The sequence below is a fragment of the Caretta caretta genome, chromosome 27 (genome assembly GCF_965140235.1).
Source record: "Caretta caretta isolate rCarCar2 chromosome 27, rCarCar1.hap1, whole genome shotgun sequence".
NCBI lineage: Eukaryota > Metazoa > Chordata > Testudines > Cheloniidae > Caretta > Caretta caretta.
In genome coordinates, this window is record NC_134232.1 from 1,284,237 (window position 1) to 1,312,180 (window position 27,944).

At 43.1% G+C, this 27,944-nt stretch overlaps 1 protein-coding gene and 1 long non-coding RNA gene across 6 annotated transcripts in view; one reads left to right on the forward strand and one right to left on the reverse strand.

Moving 5' to 3' along the window:
* Positions 1-27,944, reverse strand: part of MYO1D (myosin ID) — a 383,172-nt gene that overhangs the window by 107,334 nt on the left and 247,894 nt on the right. For 3 of the 4 annotated variants that reach the window (XM_048829695.2, XM_075123527.1, XM_075123528.1), the window contains exons 20-21: positions 20,803-20,916; positions 14,325-14,479 (exon numbers count right to left, since the gene is read on the reverse strand). In XM_048829695.2, coding sequence (XP_048685652.1) covers positions 14,325-14,479; positions 20,803-20,916 — 269 coding nt within the window. The remainder of the gene's footprint in view (positions 1-14,324; positions 14,480-20,802; positions 20,917-27,944) is intronic. The other variant, XM_048829697.2, reaches the window with a different exon arrangement.
* On the forward strand, positions 621-27,854 carry LOC142070170 (uncharacterized). Of its 2 annotated transcripts, XR_012666163.1 has the most exons (4): positions 621-985; positions 2,956-3,983; positions 12,583-12,672; positions 22,945-27,854. It is a non-coding gene; the product is annotated as an uncharacterized LOC142070170 (long non-coding RNA). The 2 variants fall into 2 exon arrangements; XR_012666164.1 differs by lacking the exon at positions 12,583-12,672 and having other exon boundaries at positions 622-985.

A 27,944-nucleotide genomic window follows, 5' to 3' on the forward strand; every position in this document is an offset into this window, starting at 1 on the left:
ACCGCCACCACTTGCATCTTGGCCTCTCCATCATAAGTAATTATAATTTATTTATTAATAGTAATGATTAATAATAAATTACCTGACCATAAGAAAGTTTTCACTGACTTCTTCTGCAAAGCACTTCAATGCCCAGGTGATGAATGCGGTTCAAAATGTCTGATGGTGGTCTGTCACTGGCATGGACTATGGGCAGAGAATGCTGGGGAATTCCAGGAAGTGGTGATCCTTGCTCCTGCATGCAGCCAAACCTTTTGGTCTGCCTCCATACCCCACGAAGGTGGCACATTCCCCACAGTTCAGTTTGTTGGACGGGGGGAAGATACATGAAAAGGAAGGAGTAAAATGGGGTGGGGGGAGGAATTATTCTTGGAGATTGGCTGGAATCACTGGAAGCTGTCCCTAGAATAACAGTTCTTCCCTGGTGAGGATTCAGGATGGGGTCATGAGAGTTTCCTCAGTGGATTGCACCCATAAGCTGAAAAATCAGCTAAAATCAGTAGGATTCAGCAGCAGTCTGCAGTGAGAGGAAGGAATGACTTCTTCCCCCTGCTTTGATCTCCCATCCCTCATGCACATCACCCACTCCCACAGCAGCTCCTTAGTCCCTCCTCCCCAGCACACAAAGGGCTCAGATACAGTGCCTGAAGGGGCAGAACAGCCAACTTTGCAGCCTCTCAGAGCAGCACTTCTCCTGCCCTGGAGCAGAGCATTGCACAGGCACAGGATAAGGAGAGGAGAGAGAATCACCGCCCCACACAACCCACAACCTCTGCCCCAGATGGTCTCCACAGTACCTTTTTGGATCCACGAACAACAGAAACATTGTTCTATGACTCATACCTCACATTCCTTTGCAGCTGCAAATATGGTGGGATGCTTAAGGATTTTTCAGCCATTTGATGAGTTGAAGGAAGAAAGAGTTAAAAACCACAGCCCTAGAGAATCTCAACTGGCTCCGCCATCACTTCTACTGAGAAACTGAGTAAGTTCACTTAATGGCTGTATTATTTAAAAAAGGAAAACTTCTCGAGGGTAAAACTAACCATTAACAATTCAGGTCCCTTATCTAGAGTAAACAACTGGCTAACAAGTTAACAAGGTTTCCATTTCAAACTTTATTATTATTTGACCCAGATATTCACCATGCTAGTTTTATGCTACATTCACGTCAAACAATTTGCTGAGTGTGAACTTCAAACAAGAAACCTGAAGATTTGAAAAAAAACTTTATGAAAGCTAAGTTCTCTCTGCTAGATAATGTCATATGCACAGATGAAATCAGACATTAAAACAGAAATGAAAAAGCAAACTGAAAAAACAAATTCCATCATGTGGCACCATATAAGCACCTACATAGGGTCATCAGCAGGGCTGGAACCTTTAGATCCATTGCACATTTCTGCCATTAGAGGTAAGGAAACAACTGATAGAAGTAGTAGATTGTCATCCTCTGGAGGCACCAGCACTAGAGGGGGATGGGACATGCTTTGCCTCTGGATTTCAGAGACATTTGCTGATAGCAAAGGAATGGTGAGACTCAGAAATCCTGAGTTTACTTTGGGACTCCGGAGTCTAGCTGTCACAGACTCTTCTGCCTGTTTCCTCTAAGTTTGATGCCTTCTTTCCCATCCCAGTCCTGTCCCTGGTGCCTCATCTCAGGCCCATTCTCCTGGCTACCTAGGGCCCAGTCTCCATTCTCAGGTGTCTCATCCTAATCCCAAAATCACTGCTCAGGCAGTCTCCCCCTCTGGGTTCCCCATCCCAGTCTCTTCCCCTTATAAACAATCTCAGTCTCCTTGCCCAGCCAGTCCTCATTCCTTACCACTGGCTCCCAGTCTTCCCCACTGAGTTCCTCATCCAAACTCAGTCTCCACCTTCTCCCCAGATCACTTCCCAATATCTCCCATCTTGGGTTGTTTGTCCTAGTCTCTTTACCCAGACAGTCACAGTTCCCCCCTCCCCACCGTCTCAGAAGGTCTGTCTTCCCTTACCCTCTCTGGATCCCAGTCTGTCTCCTTGTCAAGCAAATCCCGGTCTTCCCTCCCAGCTCCTTGTTCAATCTCCGTGTTCTCACATTCTCCAACTAGCTCTGCCTACAATGGCATGAGGCCCACCTGCGACTGCTAGCAGCAAATATCCCCAAGGGCTGGATATAGGACACTAGATGGGGAGGGCTCTGAGTTACTACAGTGAATTCTTTCCCAGGTGTCTCGCTGGTGGGTCTTGCCCACGTGCTCTGAGTTGAACTGATCACCATGGGGTCATGAAGGAATTTCCCCCGGGCCAGACTGGCAGAGACCACGGGGAGTTTTTGCCTTCCTCTGCAGCATGGGGTTTAAACTAGAGTATATGGTGGATTCTCTGTAACTTGAAGTCTAAGTCATGATTTGAGGACTTCAGTAACTCAGCCAGAGGTTAGGGGTCTAATGCAGGAATGGGTGGGTGAGGTTCTGTGACCTGCAATGTGCAGGAGGTCAGCTAGATGATTACAGTGATCCCTTCTGGCCTCAAACTCCTTCCCGCCTCCTGTTTCCCTCACCCACTCTGTCACAATCTCTTTGCCCAGCTAGTCATAACCTCTCTTTCTCAGGCTCCTAAGTCCCAGCCTGCTCTTTACCACTCCCCCCCACCCCCCAGCTGCCAGGAGACTTTTGTGTCCAGTTAGTCCCACCCACCATTTCTCAAAGTTCCCTTCTCACCAGGCTGCTAGTCCCAGACTATTCCATTCACTGCCCCTCATCAGGTTCTTGTCTCCTCTACAATAGAAGACAAGAACCAGATGCTGCTTCCTCTTCCACAATGCCTGGGTGCCACAGGCTCCCTGCTCTGAGTTATGGTGCCCAGCCCACCTTGAATTTTTCTGGCAGCCTTTAACAAATTTCCACTGAACAGGTGCAGGATGATTTTCAAAGGCTTGTAATTCAGCCAAATGTATGTGGATTTTTTTTACAGGGAAAGCAAAAGGCACACTCCCTGACAGAGGCTGCCTCCCCCTGCCAATTTCAAGTCTCTGCGCCTTTAAAGCTTTGAGGAATTAGAACTTCTCAACAGAACAGCTGCAAGAATTTAACACTGCAAAACATTTTCCCCAAACCTCATTCTCTGAAACAGCTGAACTGTTTTCGCAGACATTTTCCAAAAAATTCAGCCTGAGAAACACCAGCATGTAAAATTTCAGCCCAATAGTTAAGAGGTTGGCAAAGGTGTGAGAAAATGAAAAAAAATCTTACAATGAAAAGCACCAGGCAACTTTAACTATAGGGGTTGCTGCCAGCTATACCTATAATACATATTTGAATACATCTACCATATTAATATAGTGTAGTATACTGACACATGAACACACCCTGAAAGTTAAATATCCATTGTTCATTTATGTCCACAGACTTGAGCAAGCAGAAGAATTAACACAGTAATTAAGAACTCCAACATATAAACTAAGTGTTAGAAACCTAGTTCAAAGGAACTATCATTAAATTAGCCTTGCTTCTATCCCAAAAAATGATATTTAATCTGGAGTCACTTTGTACACTGATCCTTAAACATAAAAAAAAAAAACCCAACCTGATTTAAAAAAAAGACTCCAGCATTCATATCATGGTGGCCATGAAATACTCTGTGTGCCCCATACAGGGTGACTTAAACAGAGACCCCTTCCACAACTTCCTTTTACAACTAGTGAAAACATATCTTCAGCTGCCACAGGTGTGGAGTGTATCAAGTGTGAAGCACTGCTCTGAAGTCACATTACACGGTCACTATCAAACTGGAGATTTTACCACTGGATCTACTTTTTTTTCATGGCCACCTCTTGACAGGCACCACAGAGAAACCTAACACTTGCCATCTGCATGCAGTGATTTTCAGCTAATAATAGTTTAACAAGGAACTCTCAAAGTCTCTCTGAAGCAATAGGTCAGCTAATCCCTTCCACGGGGAGGATTTTACTTCCAGAAAACTGAAGCCAGCTGAGAAAGAAGGTATTTCCTTTTATTTATTTTGAGTTGTAGGCTTTGCTTTGATAGGGGAAGTCATAGAATATCAGGGTTGGAAGGGACTTCAGGAGATCACCTAGTCCAACCCTCTGCTCAAAGCAGGACCAATCCCCAATTTTTGCCCCAGATCCCTAAATGGCCCCCACAAGGATTGAACTCACAACCCTGGGTTTAGCAAGCCAATGCTCAAACCACTGAGCTATCCCTCCCCCCAAAGTCCTGGCTTTGTGATAAATATTTAGGGACAGAAACTCGCACTGTTCCCCTATGAGATGTGATCACTATTAACTAGTTATTTTTACTGGCATGTCAAAAAAGGGATGGCTGGTGACCCAGCTTTCCTATTTAACTGGCAGTACCTACAGGTGCCTTTTGAAACATCAAGTGAGATGGATACGTTGTGTATCCAAGGGAAGACCAAAAGGCAAGTATTTGCCTACCATTCTGAAACATTTGGAGAATTATCTGGGTAACAGCAAGCCAAGACTGGGGTTATTTTTAGATTTAGAAGCTTTCCATTATTACATCAATGAAAAAATGTGAACAAGCGAAAAAAGCTATACCATTATCTGAGGTACATAATATTTTTATATTGTCATCTATGTATAGTATTCTCTTACTATGAGGAAACATCTACCACATATATAACTATGCTGGATATATGGCAACAACCACAAATTGGGGCACCTGAGCATCTGTCATATGGCATACCGAGCACAAAGAGAAAAACCAAAGAGAATTATTTGAATGCTTTAGTCCATAAAGTCACAGGATCTGGAATGTAGTCAATAGATGGAAAATTCACCAACTTCTCAGCTGTTCCCAAGATTAGGGAATTTTAAATAATGTGGATGTTTAACACATTAAACAGCGTTAGGTTTAGTTGGAGACAGATCTATAACAAGCCTTCTGGATTGGGGGGGGAGGGGGAGCTGGGGAAGGGAGGGGTATATCTTGACTTTAGTAAGACTTTTGATACGGTCTCACATGACCTTCTCATAAATAAACTAGGGAAATACAACCTAGATGACACTACTAAGGAGGGTAAATAACTAGTTGGAAAACCTGTTCCCAGGGAGTAATTATCAGCTGTTCACAGTCAAGCTGGAAGGGCATAACAAGTGGGATCCCACAGGGATCAGTTCTGAGTCTGGTTCTGTTCAATATCTCATCAATGATTTAGATAATGGCATACAGAGTACACTTATAAAGTTTGCGGATGATACAAAGCTGGGAGGGGTTGCAAGGGCTTTGGAGGATAGGATTAAAATTCAAAATGATCTGGACAAAGTGGAGAAATGGTCTGAAGTAAACAGGATGAAATTCAATATGGACAAATACGAAGTACTCCACTTCAGAAGGAACAACCAGTTGCACACATACAAAATGGGAAATGACCACCTAGGAAGGAGTACTGAGGAAAGGGATCTGGGGGTTATAGGGAATCACAAGCTAAACAGGAGTCAACAGTGTAATGCTGTTGCACAAAAAGCAAACATCATTCTGGGATGCATTTGCAGGAGCGTTGTAAGATGCGAGAAGTAATTCTTCCACTCTACTCCACGCTGATTAGGCCTCAACTGGAGTATTGTGTCCAATTCTGGGTGCCACATTTCAGGAAAGATGTGGACAAATTGGAGAAAGTCCAGAGAAAAGCAACAAAAATGATTAAATGTCTAGAAAACATGACCTATGAGGGAAGATTGAAAAAACTGGGTTTGTTTAGTCTGGACAAGAGAAGACTGCCGGTGCCAGCCAAGATGACACTTCTTGCTTTGCCTCCAAATCCCTCAACACCCTTGTACCTGAAGAAACAGAGCAGCGGAGGCGCAAGACTCAGCAGCTTGTTTGAATTATCCTTTCCTCCTCATGGATATTCATGGCAATGGGGAGTTAGGGAGATAGGGTTATGAGCAGAATGCACTAAGGAGGCAATGATAAAGAGAAAGGACATTTTGCACTCTTATTCCTTCCCTGAAAATTGTGAAGGGAAGGGGACACTGTGGATTACACAGAACAATTTTGGAAGGTCTGTCCCTTTCCTTGTACACTACTCCTGCCAGGGAAAGAGAGACCTTTCTAAAGGCCTTTTGTAATACGTAAGTCAGTGCCAAACAAATCAAGGCATTTATTAGAACAAGAACTGACTGACTCAGATGGGAAAGGCCGTCAAAACATTGCCCATATTTTATTTTCATATCGTATATTATCTGTTATATTATCTAGCATTTTTATAAAATGCATCCCAAATAAGAGGGTGGGTGAAGCACTGGAATGCGTTACCTAGGGAGGTGGGGGAATCTCTTTCCTTTGAAGTTTTTAAGGTCAGGCTTGACAAAGCACTGGCTGGGATGATTTAGTTGGGGATTGGTCCTGCTTTGAGCAGGGGGTTGGACTAGATGACCTCCTGAGATCCCTTCCAACCCTGATATTCTATGATTCTATGAAGCTGCACATGTACTAAGTCATTACCACACAGAGGACTAGACCAACCCAATGAAATTTACTAACATTATAAAACAGACATATGAAATTTACTGCAGATGTGTCTTTACCTAACAAAGGAATCCTCTAGTCTGGAGACTGACTGATGGGCTAACCATGGCTGTTTGGATGTGGTTAACCTAGTCAGTTCACCTGACGAGATTCTTCTGTGAAAGAGAAAACACTTTCCAAGGAAGCAGCAAGATAACACTTTACATATCAAGCACAAAGTGATCTATACACATGATGAAAGAGAAAGCTGAAAAACTGAAGAGAAATAATACTGAAATATAAATTAAAGGCCTAGTCATAGAATCATAGAATATCAGGGTTGGAAGGGACCTCAGGAGGTCATCTAGTCCAACCCCCTGCTCAAAGCAGGACCAATCCCCAATTAAATCATCCCAGCCAGGGCTTTGTCAAGCCTGACCTTAAAAACTTCTAAGGAAGGAGATTCTACCAGCTCCATAGGTAATGCATTCCAGTGTTTCACCACCCTCCTAGTGAAGAAATTTTTCCTAATATCCAACCTAAACCTCCCCCACTGCAACTTGAGACCATTACTCCTTGTCCTGTCCTCTTCTACCACTGAGAATAGTCTAGAACCATCCTCTCTGGAACCACCTCTCAGGTAGTTGAAAGCAGCTATCAAATCCCCCCTCATTCTTCTCTTCTGCAGACTAAACAATCCCAGTTCCCTCAGCCTCTCCTCATAACTCATGTGTTCCAGACCCCTAATCATTTTTGTTGCCCTTCGCTGGACTCTCTCCAATTTATCCACATCCTTCTTGTAGTGCGGGGCCCAAAACTGGACACAGTACTCCAGATGAGGCCTCACCAATGTCGAATAGAGGGGAACGATCACGTCCCTCGATCTGCTCGCTATGCCCCTACTTATACATCCCAAAATGCCATTGGCCTTCTTGGCAACAAGGGCACGCTGCTGACTCATATCCAGCTTCTCATCCACTGTCACCCCTAGGTCCTTTTCCGCAGAACTGCTGCCTAGCCATTCGGTCCCTAGTCTGTAGCTGTGCATTGGGTTCTTCTGTCCTAAGTGCAGGACCCTGCACTTATCCTTATTGAACCTCATCAGATTTCTTTTGGCCCAATCCTCCAATTTGTCTAGGTCCCTCTGTATCCTATCCCTGCCCTCCAGCGTATCAACCACTCCTCCCAGTTTAGTATCATCCGCAAATTTGCTGAGTGCAATCCACACCATCCTCCAGATCATTTATGAAGATATTGAACAAAACCGGCCCCAGGACCGACCCCTGGGGCACTCCACTTGACACCGGCTGCCAACTAGACATGGAGCCATTGATCACTACCCGTTGAGCCTGACAATCTAGCCAACTTTCTACCCACCTTATAGTGCATTCATCCAGCCCGTACTTCTTTAACTTGCTGACAAGAATACTGTGGGAGACCGTGTCAAAAGCTTTGCTAAAGTCAAGAAATAATACATCCACTGCTTTCCCTTCATCCACAGAACCAGTAATCTCATCATAGAAGGCGATTAGATTAGTCAGGCATGACCTTCCCTTGGTGAATTGAGAAGTCCTGAGAATTGCAGACCATTTGCAACTCCCATTCTTTTCAATTCATGTTCCGGCCCTGAATATACATCCTTTTGGCAAGCAGAAGCCCAGGGACCTTACAGCTGGCTAATGAAGTATCTTGGATGCTATTTCACTCTTTTAGATACTTTGTTATACAAGAAAAAAAACTGGTTACATACTGTAACTCTGGTTCTTCAAGATGTGGTGCAGATCTGTCCACTGAGGTGTGTGTGTACCCAGAGTGTCAGAGCTGGAGATTTTTGCCTAGCAGTAACCTTAGGGAGAAGCATTCATGTCTGTTGCCCCTGCCATAGCTATATAAGGACACTCCAACCCCCCGCAGTTCCATCTCTCCGAACACCCATGAGAGATGACTCTGATGCAGAGGGGACGAAGGGCAGGTCATGGAATACACATCTGAATCACATCTTAAAGAACCACAGTTGCAGTCAGTAACCATTTCTTCTTTGAGTAGATGCAGATGTGTATTCCCCTTAGGTGACTCACAAGCAGTACCCCTCTCAGGAGGTGGGGCTTGAAGTCTACCTAAATTAGGATTGCAGGACCACCCTTCCAAAATTTTTATTGGCTCTGGAAGATGTGGTAATGGCATAATGGTCTGTAAACGTAAGTATGGATGACCCCATGGCAGCCTGGCAAATATCCAATATGGAAATGTCACTGAAGAACACTCTTGACTTGCTTGCATCCTCGTCGAATGAGCTCGTATCCACTGAGGCAACATAGCTGAAGCTATTTCATATGCAGTCTTGATACAGGATAAAACAACAAGGAGTCCTTGTGGCACCTTAAAGACTAAAATTTATTTGGGCATAAGTTGTCATGGGCTAAAACCCAGTTCATCAGATGCATGCACGAAAGCTTATGCCCAAATAAATTTGTTAGTCTCTAAGGTGCCACAAGGACTCCTCATTTTTGCTGATACAGACTAACACAGTTACCACTCTGAAACTTGATACAGGATGTTATCCATCTAGTAATGGTCTGTGAAAGGACTACTTGACCCTTCATGCAGTCTGCATGACAGGAACAGATAAGGTGAAGCACAAAATGGTTCAGTCTTATCCAGACAGAAAGCTAGACATCTCCAGACATCCAAGGTATGTAGACAGTGATCCTCCGGAGATGAAGGGGGCTTAGGAAAAAACACAGGTAAATATACCGCCTGGTTCAAATGAAACTGAGACCCCTTTGGAGAGCAAGCCTGGACCAAAGTCCCCCCCGTCCCCTCTGAGAACAGAACAGGTGACATTTCCTGTTTTCCCTGTAGCAGATGGGAACACCCCACACTGTGAAAACTACCAAGAGAACACTCGTCTTCAGGGACTACTCATGACTCAGGGGAAAATACCTGATGAGATGGTCCATGAGATGATTCTATACCCTGGACAAGTGGACAACTATCATAGAAATGCTCTCCGTGATGCAAAACTGCCACACATTGATCACCTTTAGGCAGAGCACCCTGGAGTGTGCTCTCCCTTATTTGATCACATAGTACCTCACGGTCATATTTTGGTAAGTATGTGAACCACCGAGTGTCTGATATGGTTCCCAGAAGGCGCAACATGCATTGTGGATGGCCCGAAGTTTCAGCACGTTTATATGGAATGAGTACCTTCAGCAACCTGAGGTGTGCCTCCCAACCCAGCAGGAAGGCATCAGTAAAAAATGACTTGGTTGGTGAGGGCCAGGTGAAAGGAATGCCCTGCCGAACATTCTGTGGACACATTCACCACTGCAAGGAGTCTAGGAACAGTGGAAGGAGACAAACCAGTCTGTCCAGAGAAGGTTAGAACAGGAGATTGTCCTGAGCCACATCTGAAGGGGGGAAAGGTGCAGCCTTGCAAACCTGGTCACCTGCTTGCAAGTGGACGTGTGGCCTAACAGTCTCAGACACATTTGAACTGTTATGGAAGGCTGAGATTGCAGACTGAGGAAAAGACGTTGAATTGTCTGAAAATGGTCAGTCAGAAGGAATACTCTTGACGTTGTGGAATCTAATGGGGCCTCAATGAACTCAATTTTTTGAGTGGGATTCAAGGTTGACTTTCTAGTGTTTAGAATGAGACCCAGAAGCACAGGCAAGGGCAATGTGGTGCTAATGTGAGTGAGAACTTAATCTCTGGATCTGCCCCACAGTAACCAGTCATCGAGGTACAGGAAGATGTGGATTCCCTTTTTCTGAGGTATGCCATAACCACCACAATACATTGGTGAAAACTCAGTGGGTGGAAGAGAGGTCAAATGGGAGGGCCATGTATTGAAAGTGGCAATCTACCAGGACGAAGAGAAGGAATTTTCTATGGCTTGGTAAAATCACCACATGAAAGTAGGCACCCTGAATATCCAGAGCAGCAAACCAGTTGTTCTGAGACAATGCAGGGAGAATAGAGGGATCATTCAGAAAAAATGGTTACCTACATCTCATAACTGTTGTTCTTCAAGATGTGTTGCTCATGTCCATTCCAAGTCTTTGAGCAGGGGGTTGGACTAGATGACCTCCTGAGATCCCTTCCAACCCTGATATTCTATGATTCTATGAAGCTGCACATGTACTAAGTCATTACCACACAGAGGACTAGACCAACCCAATGAAATTTACTAACATTATAAAACAGACATATGAAATTTACTGCAGATGTGTCTTTACCTAACAAAGGAATCCTCTAGTCTGGAGACTGACTGATGGGCTAACCATGGCTGTTTGGATGTGGTTAACCTAGTCAGTTCACCTGACGAGATTCTTCTGTGAAAGAGAAAACACTTTCCAAGGAAGCAGCAAGATAACACTTTACATATCAAGCACAAAGTGATCTATACACATGATGAAAGAGAAAGCTGAAAAACTGAAGAGAAATAATACTGAAATATAAATTAAAGGCCTAGTCATAGAATCATAGAATATCAGGGTTGGAAGGGACCTCAGGAGGTCATCTAGTCCAACCCCCTGACTCCCAAGTCTTACCTAGATGGGGCTGGAGTTCATGGAATCGCTGACTTTAGCACTATGCTGCCAAATGCTGCATCATCCCTGGCATGCTGGGTAATGGCATAGTGAGAAGTGAAAGCGTGGACCAACAACCATGTCCCCTCCCTGCAGATCTCCTAGGTCGGGACCTGGGCCAGGAGTGACGTCGGCAGAGGAGACCTGCGCTCTTGTAAAATGTGCTGTCAATGCAGGGGCAGGTATCTTTGCCAAATCATAACAAGCCCAGATACAAGACGTGATCCACGATGAAATTCTTTGAGAAGACACCAGGAGGCTCTTCAGCCTGTCTGCTACCGCGATCAATAGCTGGTTCGATATATGCAATGGCTTTGTGCATTCAATATAAAAAGCCGAAGCTCACCAAACATCCAAAAAGCGGAGTCTTTGTTCCCAGCTGTTGGTATGAGGCTTAGGGTAAAAGAACGGGAAGAAAATGTGCTGACTGTCATGAAACTGAGACAACCTTTGGGAGAAAGGCTGGGTGGGGCTTAAACTGCACCCTGTCCTTATAAAAAGCAGTGTAAGGAGGGTCGGAAGTTAGAGCCTTAAGATTGGACACCCTCCTAGCTGATGTTATTGAGACCAAGAATGCCACCTTCCATGACAGATAGAGTAATGAGCAAGTCACTAGGGGATTGAAGGGGGGCCTCATTAGTTTTGAAAGGACCAGATTAAGGTCACAAGCTGGGATCGGCTGCCTAATCTGCGGGTATAATTTGTCAAATCCTTTAAGAAACCGACCAACCACCAGGTTAGCAAAGGCCTATCAGCCAGCCACTCCTGGGTGACTGAAATGGCAGCCAGGTGAACCCTTATTGATGAGATCAACATCAAGGTTTCCTACAGTCAAGAAGAACCTCCCTATGATGTCGTGAATTGTCTGAAAACGAGACTCTGGCAGGAAAGCTCTGACTTGACCCAAATTCAAGTTGCAGTGGGGGAGGTTTAGATTGGATATTAGGAAAAACTTTTTCACTAAGAGGGTGGTGAAACACTGGAATGCGTTACCTAGGGAGGTGGTAGAATCTCCTTCCTTAGAGGTTTTTAAGGTCAGGCTTGACAAAGCCCTGACTGGGATGATTTAACTGGGAATTGGTCCTGCTTCGAGCAGGGGGTTGGACTAGATGACCTTCTGGGGTCCCTTCCAACCCTTATATTCTATGATTCTATGAAATCAAACACTGCTCCTATAAACTCTATTCTCTAGGTAGGGGATAGGGGTCTGGAACATATGAGTTATGAGGAGAGGCTGAGGGAGCTGGGATTGTTTAGCCTGCAGAAGAGAAGAATGAGGGGGGATTTGATAGCTGTTTTCAACTACCTGAAAGGGGGTTCCAAAGAGGATGGCTCTAGACTGTTCTCAATGGTATCAGATGACAGAACGAGGAGTAATGGTCTCAAGTTACAGTGGGGGAGGTTTAGATTGGATATTAGGAAAAACTTTTTCACTAAGAGGTCCCTTCCAACCCTTATATTCTATGATTCTATGATTCTATGATAGAGTTGACTTTTGTACATTCAACAGGAGACCCAGCCTGCCAAAGGTAGACCCTATCATGCTGACATGCTGTTCCACTTGCACCTTGGAGTGGCCCGTGACCAACTAGTCGTCAAGGTACGGAAATACCCGCACACGCCTTTTTCTCAGGAAGGCAGCTACGACTGCCATGCACTTGGTGAAAATTCAAAGGGGCTGCTGACAGGCCAAAGGGGAGGACTGTAAACTGGTAATGGTTGCGGTTCACTATGAATCTGATGGAGACCACGATGGAGCCGAGCGGTACGGTGCCGCAGAGATGGCGAGCGGTGCCGCATTATTGCGGGCTTGCCTCACGCCTTGCGGTGCCCAAGGCATATCTCGCCTGACAGGGGACTGTGGTGCCGGTATGGCAATCAGGTCCCTGGCCACTTCAAATGTGTCTGGGGTGGAAGGGAGCTCCAACTCCCCCGCCTGGCACTCTCTAGCAGGAGAGTCCAATGGTGCCAGACTCAATGGATCCCTCTGCAGGCCTGAAGTCGACGGTGCCGTTTCCTGTTAGACAGGCGCTGGATGCCCCTGCACGGGATGCACACCACTAGCGCAATGCTCCTTGAGGCGGGCCTCACAGAGACTGATCCCCACATGTGGTGTTGCTCTCTGTTGGGGATTTCTCCTCCACACGCCCTGGTGAGAGCATCACTGGGGAAAAGAGACTACTAGCTAACACTTACTACTAGCTATATACAATAAGAAACTAGACTCAGACTATCTGCGAGGTGGTGAGGCTACAACCACAGGCTGTAAGGAGGAACTGAGGGGGGTCGGGGCGGCACCGCCCCATATAGCCAGAGGAGGGGCCACAGCCACGTGAGCCACCCCTCTATGGGTACTGCTAGGAAATCTCTCTGGCTCTGGCACACTGGGCATGCACACACCTAAGTGGAATACACATCTTCATCTACTTTAATTTCTGCTCATCTATAACGTTGGAACATAAGAACAGCTATACTGGGTCAGACCAAAGGTCCATCTAGCTCAGTATCCGGTCTTCCGACAGTGGACAATCCCAGGTGCCTCAGAGCGAATGAGCAGAACAGGTGATCATCAAGTGATCCATCCCCTGTCACTCATTTTTAGCTTCTGGCAAACGGAGGCTAGGGACACCATCCCTGCCCATCCTGACTAATAGCCATTGATGGACCTATCCTTCATGAATTTATCTAATTTTTTTTGAACCCTGTCATAGGTTCACCCTCGGCCTTCACAACAATCTCTGGCAAAGAGTTCCACAGGCTGACTGTGCGTTGTGTGAAGAAATGCTTCCTTCTGTTTGTTTTAAACCTGCTTCCTGTTACTTTCATTGTGTGACCCCTAGTTCTTGTGTTATGAGAAGGAGTAAATAACACTTCCTTATTTTCTTTCTCCACACCAGTCATGATTTTTTCGACCTCAATCATATCCCCCCTTAGTCATCTCTTTTCCAAGCTGAAAAGTCCCAGTTTTATTAATCTCTCCTCATACGGAAGCCATTCCACACCTCTAATCGTTTCTGTTGCCCTTTTCTGAACCTTTTCCAATTCCAATATATCTTTTTTGAGATGGGGTGACCACATGTACATGCAGTATTCAAGATGTGGGTCTACAATGGATTTATATAGAGGCAATATGATATTTGAAAGAATACAGTATAATGAGTCAGCACTGATATAAAGCAAGTTCATCAAACAACTTTAAGGGTCATCACAGACCTGATGAGCTGGATTCTGAACTTTCACAGAATAACTGACCTCTTGAAATGGTTTGCCAGGACTCCAACCAGCTCTCCAATTCTGCTTTCATTAGTTGGCTGTCTGCTGAAGAGGCAGACAATGAGGTCTTTGTTATCCTTTGTGTGGAAGACCACAAGCTGGTCCTTTCCATTGGAGACACTCAATCCCGTCAACTACAGAGAGAAAGCACAGAATAGTCTTATGGCAATATCTTGGTAACAATCCTCCACTACCAGAGGAAAGGACTAAATCTAATATACCTTTTCCATCTTTAATTTTGACCATCTACTTCAGTATGCTATCCCATCTTTTCAGTTTTTAGCTCTGAAAGGATCACAGAACTAAATATTTCCATGAGAGAGTTTAGCATGCGTGGCTTTTTCAATGCTCCCCCTGAAAGCCCAGAAAAACTCAAGGGAAAGAAGGGAAGATTGAAACTACACATTATCCTGGAAGCCAGCAGTTGAAACAAAGGACAAGAATAGACTCCCGAGACCTTACTCAGTCTGGCCCAACTTTCTGTGGGATTACTAGTAGTATTTATTATTTGTATTATCATAGCACCTAGGAGCCCAGGTCATTGACCAGGGCCCCATTCTTCTCGGTGTTGTGCCCCCCTCTGAAAATGGAGGAACCTGTTTCCAATTGTTTGGAGTGCCTACCACCAAGTATCTTTGGAGGGATACCATTATGCCAGGTGGCAGTAGGCCCACAACCCTGCTTTTCCTTTCCAAAGGAAGCCAGTAGCAGAATGGTAGCACGGCTGAGAACACATTTCTTTCTCTCAAGCTAACAATCTAATGTAGCCCTTTGTATTTAACAATGTGCAGATAATATAAAAGATATAAGGAAACAGGAAAATCAAGAGACCCCCAGGAAAAAAACAACAACAGTAAACTCCACAAAGATCAGATACAGCAGACATTCTTCTCTGGAAATTTAGCTTCTGTGAGCCTCATCAGGGATTGCACGGCTCCTCTCCAGAAATGTCCGGAGATACCAGGAACATGCTCATCCTCTAAAAATGAGGTGGAAGAACCTGATAAGCATAATACTGATGGAACCTGAAAGTACTCAGGCCTTCTTTTCTAAAAGAATTTCCTTCTACAAACTCCCATATCCTGTGATCAAACATTTATGCTAATCCAGTCAGAGACTGCTCTGTACCCTGAGAAGCCTGTCTGATTTTCAGAACTGGTCAGGGTACATCAAGAATCCTCCCACAAGGCCAGTCAAACGCTTAACACGACTGTGACATCCCCCAAAAGTATATGTAATGAACACCACAGTAGCTGCCACCAAATTTTGTACAGATCTCTGGCACAAAAGAGCCCTAGACTATTCACCCTCTTCAGAGGTGCTCATGCTGTTCTGATCTGAGAGCAGCTCACTGCTTCTGGACTAAGCTTTCACACAAACTATACAGACTCATTTTAATATGTCAAATACCCAGCAGTGATCTCCTGCACACAATAGGATTTTACTCTCCACTACCCACAATACTTAAAAAGATTATAAAACAATTTTTAAACAAGTTACACTTCATGCATGGAAATTGTCAGCTGCCTGAGTGTACAGTGTCCCTTAAAATTAATTTGCATGTTTAAATATCATGCCATTGATCACAACAGAATCTCATGGGTTAGTGCTATCTGGGCTTTAAATGTGCATCTAACGGAGGGAAAAAAAATGAATTGAAATCAATGAATTTTAAAAGCCTGTTTAAAAATTAATAATTAACTGAGCTGCTTTAGGAGGCCAACAGCCCTTGAACAAAGAATTCTCTTGCTTTTCTATCTCAGGCTTAAAAAATTAACACCAAATCTTGAACACAGCACATAAAAAGGAAAGAAAATTGTCTCACTAAGTACAAAGAATGGTAATCATTCAGTTTCCGGGGTGTTAGTTGTGAAGGTCAGAAAAAACTCAAAACTTTGAACGTCTGTCCTTTTTAAAAATCAGAAATATATGTATATACTGTGAAAAGTAGCCAAAGAAGAAATTCCTTCCACTGCTTTGTCAATCACCTTTAAACTGCCCTCTGCCATCTTGAAAAATCAGTTTCCCCCCTCTGTAGGGGAGACTAAAATGAATGCCGCATTAAAACTATTACCAGCACACTCACTTTATAGCAGAATCTCAAAATAGAAACACTTTAATCCAGACAAGGCTGTAATAAACTGGGAGTAAGGAAGACATCTCTGAAACAAAAATACCAAAATCCTTTGAATTTTCCCCTTTTCCAGAGAGCTTTAAGGGTTTTTTTCTGCCTAGATTTTATTAAAATGTCAAGACGTGTGTTTGTAATAATATATAAGTATGTTTCCAGAGTAATTAATGCCAGATTCCTCAATGTCTAGCATATTCAAACAAATATAGTTTGTAACTCCATACACAAAATCAAAGACTCCTTTGTAAAGAGACAAGGAGAGCATACAAAATCCAGGATCTGAATTGCATTAAGCAGTCATTCATTAAGGGAAAGTCTTTGCCATTACATATGAGCAATAAGCAGTTAAAGAAAATGGTAAAGTACAGGATGGCTTCTTGAGCTCAAAACAAGTTCACGGGTAGCACCAGACATCAGCTGACTGTCTCCAATGAGATCGCCATGGAAACACCATCCCTAAGGATGTTGCCATGTTGATAGGGTGCTTTAGAAATGTTGATAGTGAATATTGCTGGCAGGCAGATGAATTTCAGCCGGGTTCACCCTTGTACACATTAGAAGGGCAATCCATCTTCCAGATGAACATATATCTTTCTAGCAAGGAACATCTAATAGAGCAAGCACAGAGGCTGGTGGTAATTATCATCCATTTACTTCTTTAAAACATCCACATCAATCCAAAGAACTGTGTTTTTTCAACAAAGAAAAACACCTGTATTATTAATTGGCTACTTATGCCACCTCCCTCATCAAAATATACACCAATATAAAAAACAGTGCTATTATTGAAGAGACCATATGTGCTGAAAAATGAGAACTACACTAGGCAGCTCAAATGGTAAGGGACAAACCACAAACATTCAAATCACTAGATAAGGTACGAAACAAATCTACAAATAGAAAGAAATGATGGATGAGTTTGAGCAAAAATCACAGGCACGGGTTTAATTTAGGGGGCCCTGTAAAAATGAAAATAAAACATTTCACATATTGTGTCTAAATCATCTCAACTCTGCATTCTCTTCTCCTCACTGCCCATTCCTGCAGGATGCCACTAGCTCAACAGTAAATCAGTATAACAAGGATTCAGGCAGCATGCCTCAGCACTATGATGTAATTTCTTTGGTCCTATGCTAATATTCCCAAGGGTTGTTCCCTGTAATTAAAACATATATGAAGAGGGGCCCAGGATTGCAAAGTAGTTATTTACTATTACAGTGTTTGAAGAAGACATGCTCATATAAAGCATTTCCAATTCAGAACACTAACATTCTGAGGTCTCTATAGTTCACAGGATATTTTCGTTTTGCCCCATTACCCCTCTTACAAAATACCCCAAGGTCTCTTCACAATTATTTAGATTGAGGAGATTGTTCAATACAGGAGTCCAGATTGGGTCCAGATTGAGTCCAGTGTAGTGAGTGTCCTTAACTAGCACTTCTGGGAAGTCCTCACTCCATTCATGTGAATGGATGTTCTATGGGAAGGACTGCAACAACAAGCTATTCGCACCCAAAATGTGTTTTCCAGGCAACTTGCACAAGACTGTACATCTGACTTCTTTGTGACCTTCAATTTTTAAAACATTAAGAAGTTTTCCAAGCAAGCCATGCTGTGCTCAGGCTGATAGCTGTCCGTATCAAGGCATAGAACGTTGTTACAGAATAATATAGTCTCCCTCTGCTAGATGAACGCAGAGACAAAGCTCAGCCTTTAAAATTTTATTTCATATAGGTTTAATGTGAAACACTTCCTTCAAAGATGACAGTGGTCATCTGATAAATGTGGACTTATTTCAATTACCAATGTAGCAAGTTACTTGTATTGATCTAACCATTTGGTTTGAGACAATGGGATAGCAAGCTCACAGTTGCTCACTAGAACATAAATCAGAAACCAGATTTTCATTAACTCAGGGATCAAATTAATTTTGATTCCTTAAACAAAAATAAAAGCCAGCAGCTTGCTGCAAATGTACAGTTTGCTTTTTAGATTCCCTGTATATTTTCATAAGTTGGTTTGGGTTGTCTGGAGTCAGCCATCCAGCTACCAAACCAGCTGACAATTTCATTTTGTACTATTAGGAAATAATGTGAATGGAACAGAACATCAGCCCAGGAAAACGCCCCACAGCTGCTACATAAACTTAGAGGCAAGGCCTGTTTTCAAAGGAGGCACTGATTCCATGACAATGCTCTATTGCAATAGCTATTCTTATTAGAACAAGTGGCTAACACAGGCAGATGTTAACCCATTAGGCAGAGAGCTATGGTGTGTGTTCATGAGCCACTGGGGCATTTCTTGGCTGGTTGAAGAGCAAAGCATGCAGCAGGGCTGGATGATGAGTAAAGAACCAGTGCTAACGATGCGGGAGGGAGCTAGTAACTATGGCTACATATGCAGCAAATATTATTCATTCCCCACTCCCCATTTTCACCGTCATTTACAATAAAGGAATACCCAGATTTATTGATGAAATCCTAACCGTACATTCAGTGGGACTCTGTACAGCTGTGACATTGCCAAAGTAGCCCAACCAGCCTGTGTAGTTTTGTACTAACTACAGCATAAGAACATAGGAATGACCATACTGGGTCAGACCAAAGGTCCCCCCAGCCCAGTATCCTGTCTGCCGACAGTGGCCAATTCCAGGTGTCCCAGAGGGAGTGAACCTAACAGGTAATGATCGAGTGATCTCTCTCCTGCCATCCATCTCCACCCTCTGACAAACAGAGGCTAGGGACACCATTCCTTATCCATCCTGGCTAATAGCCATTAATGGACTTAACCTCCATGAATTTATCCAGTTCTCTTTTAAACCCTGTTATAGTCCTAGCCTTCACAATTTCCTCAGGCAAGGAGTTCCACAGGTTGACTGTGCGCTGAGTGAAGAAGAACTTCCTTTTTTGTTTGTTTTAAATCTGCTGCCCATTAATTTCATTTGGTGGCCCCTCGTTCTTATATTGCGGGAACAATTAAATAACTTTTCCTTATTCACTTTCTCCATACCACTCATGAGTTTATAGACCTCTATCATATCCTCCCTTAGTCTCCTCTTTTCCAAGCTGAAAAGTCCTAGCCTCTTTAATCTCTCCTCATATGGGACCCATTCCAAACCCCTAATCATTTTAGTTGCCCTTTTTTGAACCTTTGCTAATGCCAGTATATCTGTTTTGAGATGAGGGGACCACATCTGTATGCAGTATTCAAGATGTGGGCGTACCATGGATTTATATAAGGGCAATAAGATATTCTCCGTTTTATTCTCTATCCCTTTTTTTTAATGATTCCTAACATCCCGTTTGCTTTTTTGACTGCCGCTGCACACTGCGTGGACGTCTTCAGAGAACTATCCACGATGACTCCAAGATCTTTCTCCTGATTAGCTGTAGCTGAATTAGCCCCCATCATATTGTACATTTAGTTGGGGTTATTTTTTCCCATGTGTATTACTTTACATTTATCCACATTAAATTTCATTTGTCATTTTGTTGCCCAATCACTTAGTTTTGTGAGATTTTTTTTGACGTTCTTCACAGTCTGCTTTGGTCTTAACTATCTTGAGCAGTTTAGAATCATCTGTAAACTTTGCCACCTCGCTATTTACCCCTTTCTCCAGATCATTTATGAATAGGTTGAATAGGATTGGTCCTAGGACTGACCCTTGGGGAACACCACTAGTTACCCCTCTCCATTCTGAAGCAGGTTTAACTCAGGCTGCGAAAATTAAGTAGTAGCAAACCAGCTAAAAGGGACACTGAAGAGCTAAAAGGCCAGCTCTTTCCACCCCTTCTTCACCAGTGATAATCTCCTGCTTTGTCAATATGAGTTAAGTCTCTGCTAGCCTGAGGACCAGATACTCCAATCCAATTCAATATTTGGCTCTGTTTACTATTTAATATACATTTTATCAACACGCGTTCAAATATTAAGGGTTAGAGAAACCCACAAAGGCATGGAAATTCTGAGTTAGAGCTGCTGTGACTTTCTAACCTCATTTTATGGGACCACAATCCTGCAATGTATTGTACACAAACAATAAAACAATTTGAAGAGGAAAACATAATGAGTAGTTTGGTTTCTGGCCTTCATATACATATTGGAATTAAAAGGAACATTATTTAGCAGCATTTAAATAGTGCTTTACATCTTCAAAGCGCTTTACAAACATTAAACATATAAGTGATGCAAATGTAGGTATCATCTCAATTTTACAGGAGGGGAAACTGAGTCAATTAAGTGCCTTGTTCAAGACCAGAGGGAGTGTGTGTGTCAGAGCCTGAGATTAGAACTCTGAAGCCATTGGATTCCAGTCCTCATACTTACATTGTAAAGTGGGATGGTATTCATCACCTTATACTGCTTCATAGGATCCATTTTATAAAGGTGTCGATCAGTGATAAAAATTGCTCGGTCCTCCACCTTATTAAAGCGATTAACCTGGAAAAAGGCAAATCCCCATAGATGTTAAGTCTCACAAATTACTTCAAGTTGCTTGAAAGGATCAAAATGCATGGTATCAAGTTCCTACATATGTAAGTGCACCTAACAGAAACAACAGGGGACATTACTGTGTTACCTGAAGAGGTTTAACATTTGCTTCAAAATTTCTATGCCAAACCTGGGATGTGGAGCTATAACATGTAAATATCTTCATTAAGGTAGCTCCATATCCTCAGGTTTCTTATGAACCATAAAGCTGGGTAGTATCTGGGGACAATGTGAAATGCATTTCATACTCTATTGTGATAATTTACAAATGAAGTAATTTAATATAATTCAGTGAAAAAAGTCATGTTTTAATGCAGTACTTGTACTCAGTAAATGTTAAGCCAATTACAGAGATTCTTCGAATTCAGTAAAGAACCATTAATTCTCCTGCTGAGACTCATCACTATCATATCACTTTTCAACCCCACTGGCTGCCAACAAGAGTCCAACAGAACCTGAAATTAACTGGATACATGTCAAGGCACTAGAGGGACAATCCTCAGAAATGCACAGGTGGTTCATTCATTTTAAGCTAAACTCATTACAGTTCTATCCTAGTAGGATATTGTCTGTATGACTGAACACTCAGAATGAGGGGATCCCTCTGGAAGCTGATCTTAATGCATGGTATATTGAAGGACGGCTTGAGAACAATGATAAAAAGCATTTTTCTGAAGTGGCTACATTAAGTTTCCCTTGTGCTGATCATTGCTGAACCTTACTTCACCTCAGTTACTATACTGAATTTCTCACTACATCAAATCTGATGGAATTAGGAGGGCACCAATCCTCTGACTGAAACAGTCTTCCCAATCTAGTAGGGTATGCCCCTTGGATTAGTGTCCAGTACAGAACAGCAGTTTAAGTCAGTTAGTATTTTGTCTTAATTCATGCATGTTACTATAATCAGGGGGAACTTACTGTTTCTATGCCATCACAGCAACCGGAAGATAGACATAATAAAAGGGCCAACTCATCTAATACACTAAAAGTAAAAGGTGTAATTTAGCAGCAAGCTATTTAAAACTAACATAAAATGTTTTCCCCTAGTTCTCAAGATTCTCTTTTCTGCATTCACTTTTAATCATCAGCAAAGTACCAAATGATCCCAGTACAACACCTCAGTCAGCCAGAGGGCTTGCTATTGCCATACAAATCATCTCTAGTGAGGCGCTCACATATTTTTGCTATCCATTAAAAATTGCAACTGTACTGGAGGGCTGGAGGATAGCAAGTGTGCCTATATATAAAAATGTTCTGGGGTGATCTAGGAAAGTGAAGACCAGTAAGCCAATTAGCCAGTTATAGATATAAGGCTAAAACAATAATTAAAAAAGAATAAAAACACTTGGAAAATCATGATATGATAGGGTCTAACAAGCACGGTTTCTGCAAACGGAAAACAGCATCTCATCGTTAAAATTCTTTGAATGTGTCAGTAAAATAGTGGATAAAAGAGAACGGGTTGACATACAGGGAGTGTCACAGTACACCCATATTCTTCATAGAAATATGCTTATGGTATGAATATGGCATAACTAAGTTGTATTTGATGCAAGATGGGTCTTGTGAAGTATCATTGGAAAGGTTATGATTTACTGAATGTGATTATCCTATTTGTATGCATGTATCATGGCTGTATCTGAAGTTAGGAATATAAACTCTATCAATTCCAAAAGTGTTTACACCTGGGAAACGCCCACCAGACAGTAGGCAATCAGCCTGAATGGGCCATTAGGAAAGACAATGGAATGGGTCTTTGAAGATGCTGATCTCCCATCTTCCTGGAGCTCCTTCCTGTGGACATTACAAATAAACCTTGTCTCATGGTTGCTTTGACACTGCAAGGTCATAAGATCATGTCACCTTGTACTAGATCCCCATCTTGGGCTTTCAGTGTTTTTCCATTAAGAGGGAGGGGGTTGGGAGTCAGACTGGGAAACAAAAAATTCACACCATATGTAAATTCTATTTAAGGCTGAAGTGTGATTTAATCATGGTCGCCGGCTCTTCACTGGATCCCTGCCCAGGATGACTGCTGTAAACACCTAAGACTGATCTGGGAGAAGGACTGGGACCAGGCTGAAAAAGGTCAGCCTGTGAAGGGTATACCTGGAGATTTAAGTTGCAAACAGTGCAGTTTACCTTCAAGAAGGAGGATCCTGGGAACTACAGGCCAGTGAGCCTCACTTCAGTCCCCGGAAAAATCATGGAGCAGGTCCTCAAAGAATCAATCCTGAAGCACTTACATGAGAGGAAAGTGATCAGGAACAGTCAGCATGGATTCACCAAGGGAAGGTCATGCCTGACTAATCTAATCGCCTTCTATGATGAGATTACTGGTTCTGTGGATGAAGGGAAAGCAGTGGATGTATTGTATCTTGACTTTAGCAAAGCTTTTGACACGGTCTCCCACAGTATTCTTGTCAGCAAGTTAAAGAAGTATGGGCTGGATGAATGCACTATAAGGTGGGTAGAAAGTTGGCTAGATTGTCAGGCTCAACGGGTAGTGATCAATGGCTCCATGTCTAGTTGGCAGCCGGTGTCAAGTGGAGTGCCCCAGGGATCGGTCCTGGGGCCGGTTTTGTTCAATATCTTCATAAATGATCTGGAGGATGGTGTGGATTGCACTCTCAGCAAATTTGCGGATGATACTAAACTGGGAGGAGTGGTAGATACGCTGGAGGGGAGGGATAGGATACAGAAGGACCTAGACAAATTGGAGGATTGGGCCAAAAGAAATCTGATGAGGTTCAATAAGGATAAGTGCAGGGTCCTGCACTTAGGACGGACGAACCCAATGCACAGCTACAGACTAGGGACCGAATGGCTAGGCAGCAGTTCTGTGGAAAAGGACCTAGGGGTGACAGTGGACGAGAAGCTGGATATGAGTCAGCAGTGTGCCCTTGTTGCCAAGAAGGCCAATGGCATTTTGGGATGTATAAGTAGGGGCATAGCGAGCAGATCGAGGGACGTGATCGTTCCCCTCTATTCGACATTGGTGAGGCCTCATCTGGAGTACTGTGTCCAGTTTTGGGCCCCACACTACAAGGATATGGATAAATTGGAGAGAGTCCAGCGAAGGGCAACAAAAATGATTAGGGGTCTGGAACACATGAGTTATGAGGAGAGGCTGAGGGAACTGGGATTGTTTAGTCTGCAGAAGAGAAGAATGAGGGGGGATTTGATAGCTGCTTTCAACTACCTGAGAGGTAGTTCGAGAGGATGGTTCTAGTCTATTCTCAGTGGTGGAAGAGGACAGGACAAGGAGTAATGGTCTCAAGTTGCAGTGGGGGAGGTTTAGGTTGGATATTAGGAAAAACTTTTTCACTAGGAGGGTGGTGAAACACTGGAATGCATTGCCTAGGGAGGTGGTGGAATCTCCTTCCTTAGAAGTTTTTAAGGTCAGGCTTGACAAAGCCTTGGCTGGGATGATTTAATTGGGGATGGGTCCTGCTTTTGAGCAGGGGGTTGGACTAGATGACCTCCTGAGGTCCCTTCCAACCCTGATATTCTATGATTCTATTCTATGATTAAGAAACTCTGTAACCTGCAAAAAACAACATTTAGCGTGAGAAATTACTATTTGTAGCCAATTTCTTTTATATATTAAGCCTATTTTACGTGTTTTGTTTTATTTGCTTAGTAATCTGCTTTGATCTGTTTCCTATCCCTTATAATCACTTAAAATTTGTCCTTTGTAGTTAATAAATTTATCTTTGTTTTCTATAAACCAGTTTGTGTAATTCATATTGCACAGGGAGGAAAGCAAAAAGTTGTGTATATCTCCCTCCACATTGAGGGAGGGGGCAATTTTTATGAGCTTGCGCTCTACAGATCTCTCTATACAGCACAAGACAATATAATTTTGGGTTTACACCCCAAAGGAGGTGTGCATGTGAGTGCTGGGTAAATCCCTTAGCTGAATCCTCCCACACAGAGCTGATTTCAGTCTGTATCTGCAGCTGGGTTTGGCCTTACCTGTGTGTGTGCTAGAGATGGCTTGAGGACCTGGCACAGGAAGAGTAGGGTGAGAAAGCCCAGGCTGGTGGAACAGGCAGGCTCAGTGGGACCCCAGTATATCAGGTGGCATCCCAGACGGAGGGCCCAACCCTTCACAGGGAGGTTACTGACCTATATCTGAAGGTTCTTTGAGATATGTGAACTGTGGGTTATGCATGTACACCATGCACCCAGAGCCAAAGAATATGAAAGTAGTGTTTGTTGGTCTGCACATGCACCCTGGTTCACCTCGTGTCTCTGTACAAGGGGATAAAGGGCTGGGCAGATCGTCTGCCTTTCCAGTTCCTTCTCTGCCACGAATCAGATAAGAGTGGAAGCAGAGGGGAAAGAGGGTGGGTAGTGGGTATGGGAATACAGTAGTGTAATACAGATAGGGACCAAACATCTCAAAGAGCCTCCAGTTTCAAGTCAGTAACCTCTCCTTCTTTGAGGGATGGTCCCTACTGTACTCCACTGTGGGTGATTAACAAGCAGTACCTAAGTAGGAGGAAGGTGTGAGGATGTACAGGGTAGAGATGAGCAGAGGACCACCATCCCAAAGGAGGCATTAGCAGAGGAATCATGCAGCAGGGCATAATGTCTCACGTGAATGGAGCTCCACGTAGCTGCTTTACAGATGTCAAAGGATACCTCCTGAAGTGATGTGATTGCTGTTGCTTGTGCTGTGGTGGAATGAGCAGCTCTTACCCCTTGGGGAGGGAAGGGAAGGTTCAATAGCTGATAGAGTAGAATGAAGCCAGAGATCCATTTGGAGATTCTCTGGGTACAGTTCATGTACCTCCTGATTCTTTCTGCTACAGAAATGGATTGTCTTGGGGATTTCCTGATTGGTTTTGTTCTTTGCAGGTACAATAAGGTTTAAGTACCACATTGGGGAGTATGATTGGTGGTTGGGATGATGTGCATAGGCAGTTGGGAAAACCAGAAGAGGGAGATCAGAATGACCTGTGCTCTGTCCTGCCGGATTTATCGTTGAACTCATGGCAGGAGTGATAACGGAGGAAAGGCAGAGTTGAACTGGTCTGATCAAGGAAGAAGCAGAGTGTCAACCTGGAAGGGGCAACTGAAGGCTCCTCTGGAGCAATATGTGGTGCATTTCCTGTTTGCTTGAGATGTGAACAGATCCCTGGTTGGAGTTCCCTATGTTTTTTAATTTGGGGTATACATTTAAGTTGAGCCTCTATTATGGTGTCTTTAAAAAGCTTCCATGCAACTTGCAGAGATTTCACTTTTGGCACTGTACCTTTTAATTTCTGTTTAACTAACTTCCTCATTTTTGTGTAGTTCCCCTTTCTGAAATTAAATGCTACCATGTTGGGCTGCTGTGGTGTTTTCCCTGCCACAGGGATATTAAATCTAACTATATAATGGTCACTATCACCAAGCAGTTCAGATATATTCACCTGTTGGACCAGATTCTGTGCTCCACTTAGGCCTAAATCAAGAATGCTTCTCCCCTTGTGGGTTCCAGGACTAGCTGCTCCAAGAAGCAATCATTTAAGGCATCAAGAAACTTTGTCTCTGCATCCCATCCTGAGGTGACATGTACCCAGTCAATATTGGGATAGTTGAAATCCCCCATTATTATTGAGTTTTTATTTTAATACCTTCTCTAATCTCCCTAAGCATTTCACAGTCACTATCACCATCCTGGTCATGGATGCCATCATGGCAAAAGATAAACAGCAGGATGGATGCCTCAAGATCTTGTATTAGGTTTGGTGTTTAACACATTTAACAAGAATCTGGAAAAGGGCATGGGCAGTGGGATTTCTAGATGACAAAGTTACTTAGGTTAATGAAGTCCAGAGAAGACTGATGAACTTCAAAGGGACATAACCAAGCTAGATGAATGGGAAGCACAATGGCAAACAAAGTTAAATGTTGGTAAATGCAAAGTAATGCATACTGGAGGGAAAAATGAGAATACTTATACAGTTTACAGGGTTCTAAATTAACTATCTACTCAGAAAAAATTGATCTGAGCTCAATTTCAGACACTCATAGAAGATTTTGGCTCAATGCACAGCTGCATTCTAAAGCAAACAAGGTGTTTGAATATATTTGGAATGAGGTGGAAGACAACCTGAAAAACATGCCATATAAATCACTGGTGCAGCCTCATCTGGTTCCTATGTGCAGTATTGGTCATTCCATCTCAAAAAAGGATGTTGCAGAATATTCAGAGAAGGTAAAAAATTACTAGGTCTGGAAAAACTCTGACATGAAAAGATTTAAAAAATTGGGATTATTTTCTTCAGAAAGGAGATTAATAAAAGGGCATATAAAAAGGATATATAATACTGAATGGTCTAGAAAAGGTAGCTTGGGAGCTTCCGCTCTACATATCCTGTAACACAAGTTAAGGGGACGATCATAAATATAAAGGGAAGGCTAACCACCTTTCTGTATACAGTGCTATAAAATCCCTCCTGGCCAAAGGCAAAAACCCTTTCACCTGTAAAGGGTTAAGAAGCTAAGGTAACCTCGCTGGCGCCTGACCCAAAATGACCAATGAGGGGACAAGGTACTTTCAAATCTGGAAGTGGGGGGAACAAAGGGTTTGGCTGTCTGTGTAATGCTTTTGCCGGGAACCGATCAGAAATGCAGCCTTACAACTCCTGTTAAGTTAGTAAGTAATCTAGCTAGAAATGTGTTAGATTTCCTTTTGTTTAATGGCTGGTAAAAGAAGCTGTGCTGAATGGAATGTATATTCCTGCTTGCGTGTCTTTTTGTAATTTAAGGCTTTGCCTAAAGGGATTCTCTATGTTTTGAATCTGATTACCCTGTAAGGTATTTACCATCCTGATTTTACAGAGGTGATTCTTTTACCTTTTCTTTAATTAAAATTCTTCTTTTAAGAACCGGATTGATTTTTCATTGTTCTTAAGATCCAAGGGTTTGGGTCTGTGCTCACCTGTACATATTGGTGAGGATTCTTATCAAGCCCTCCC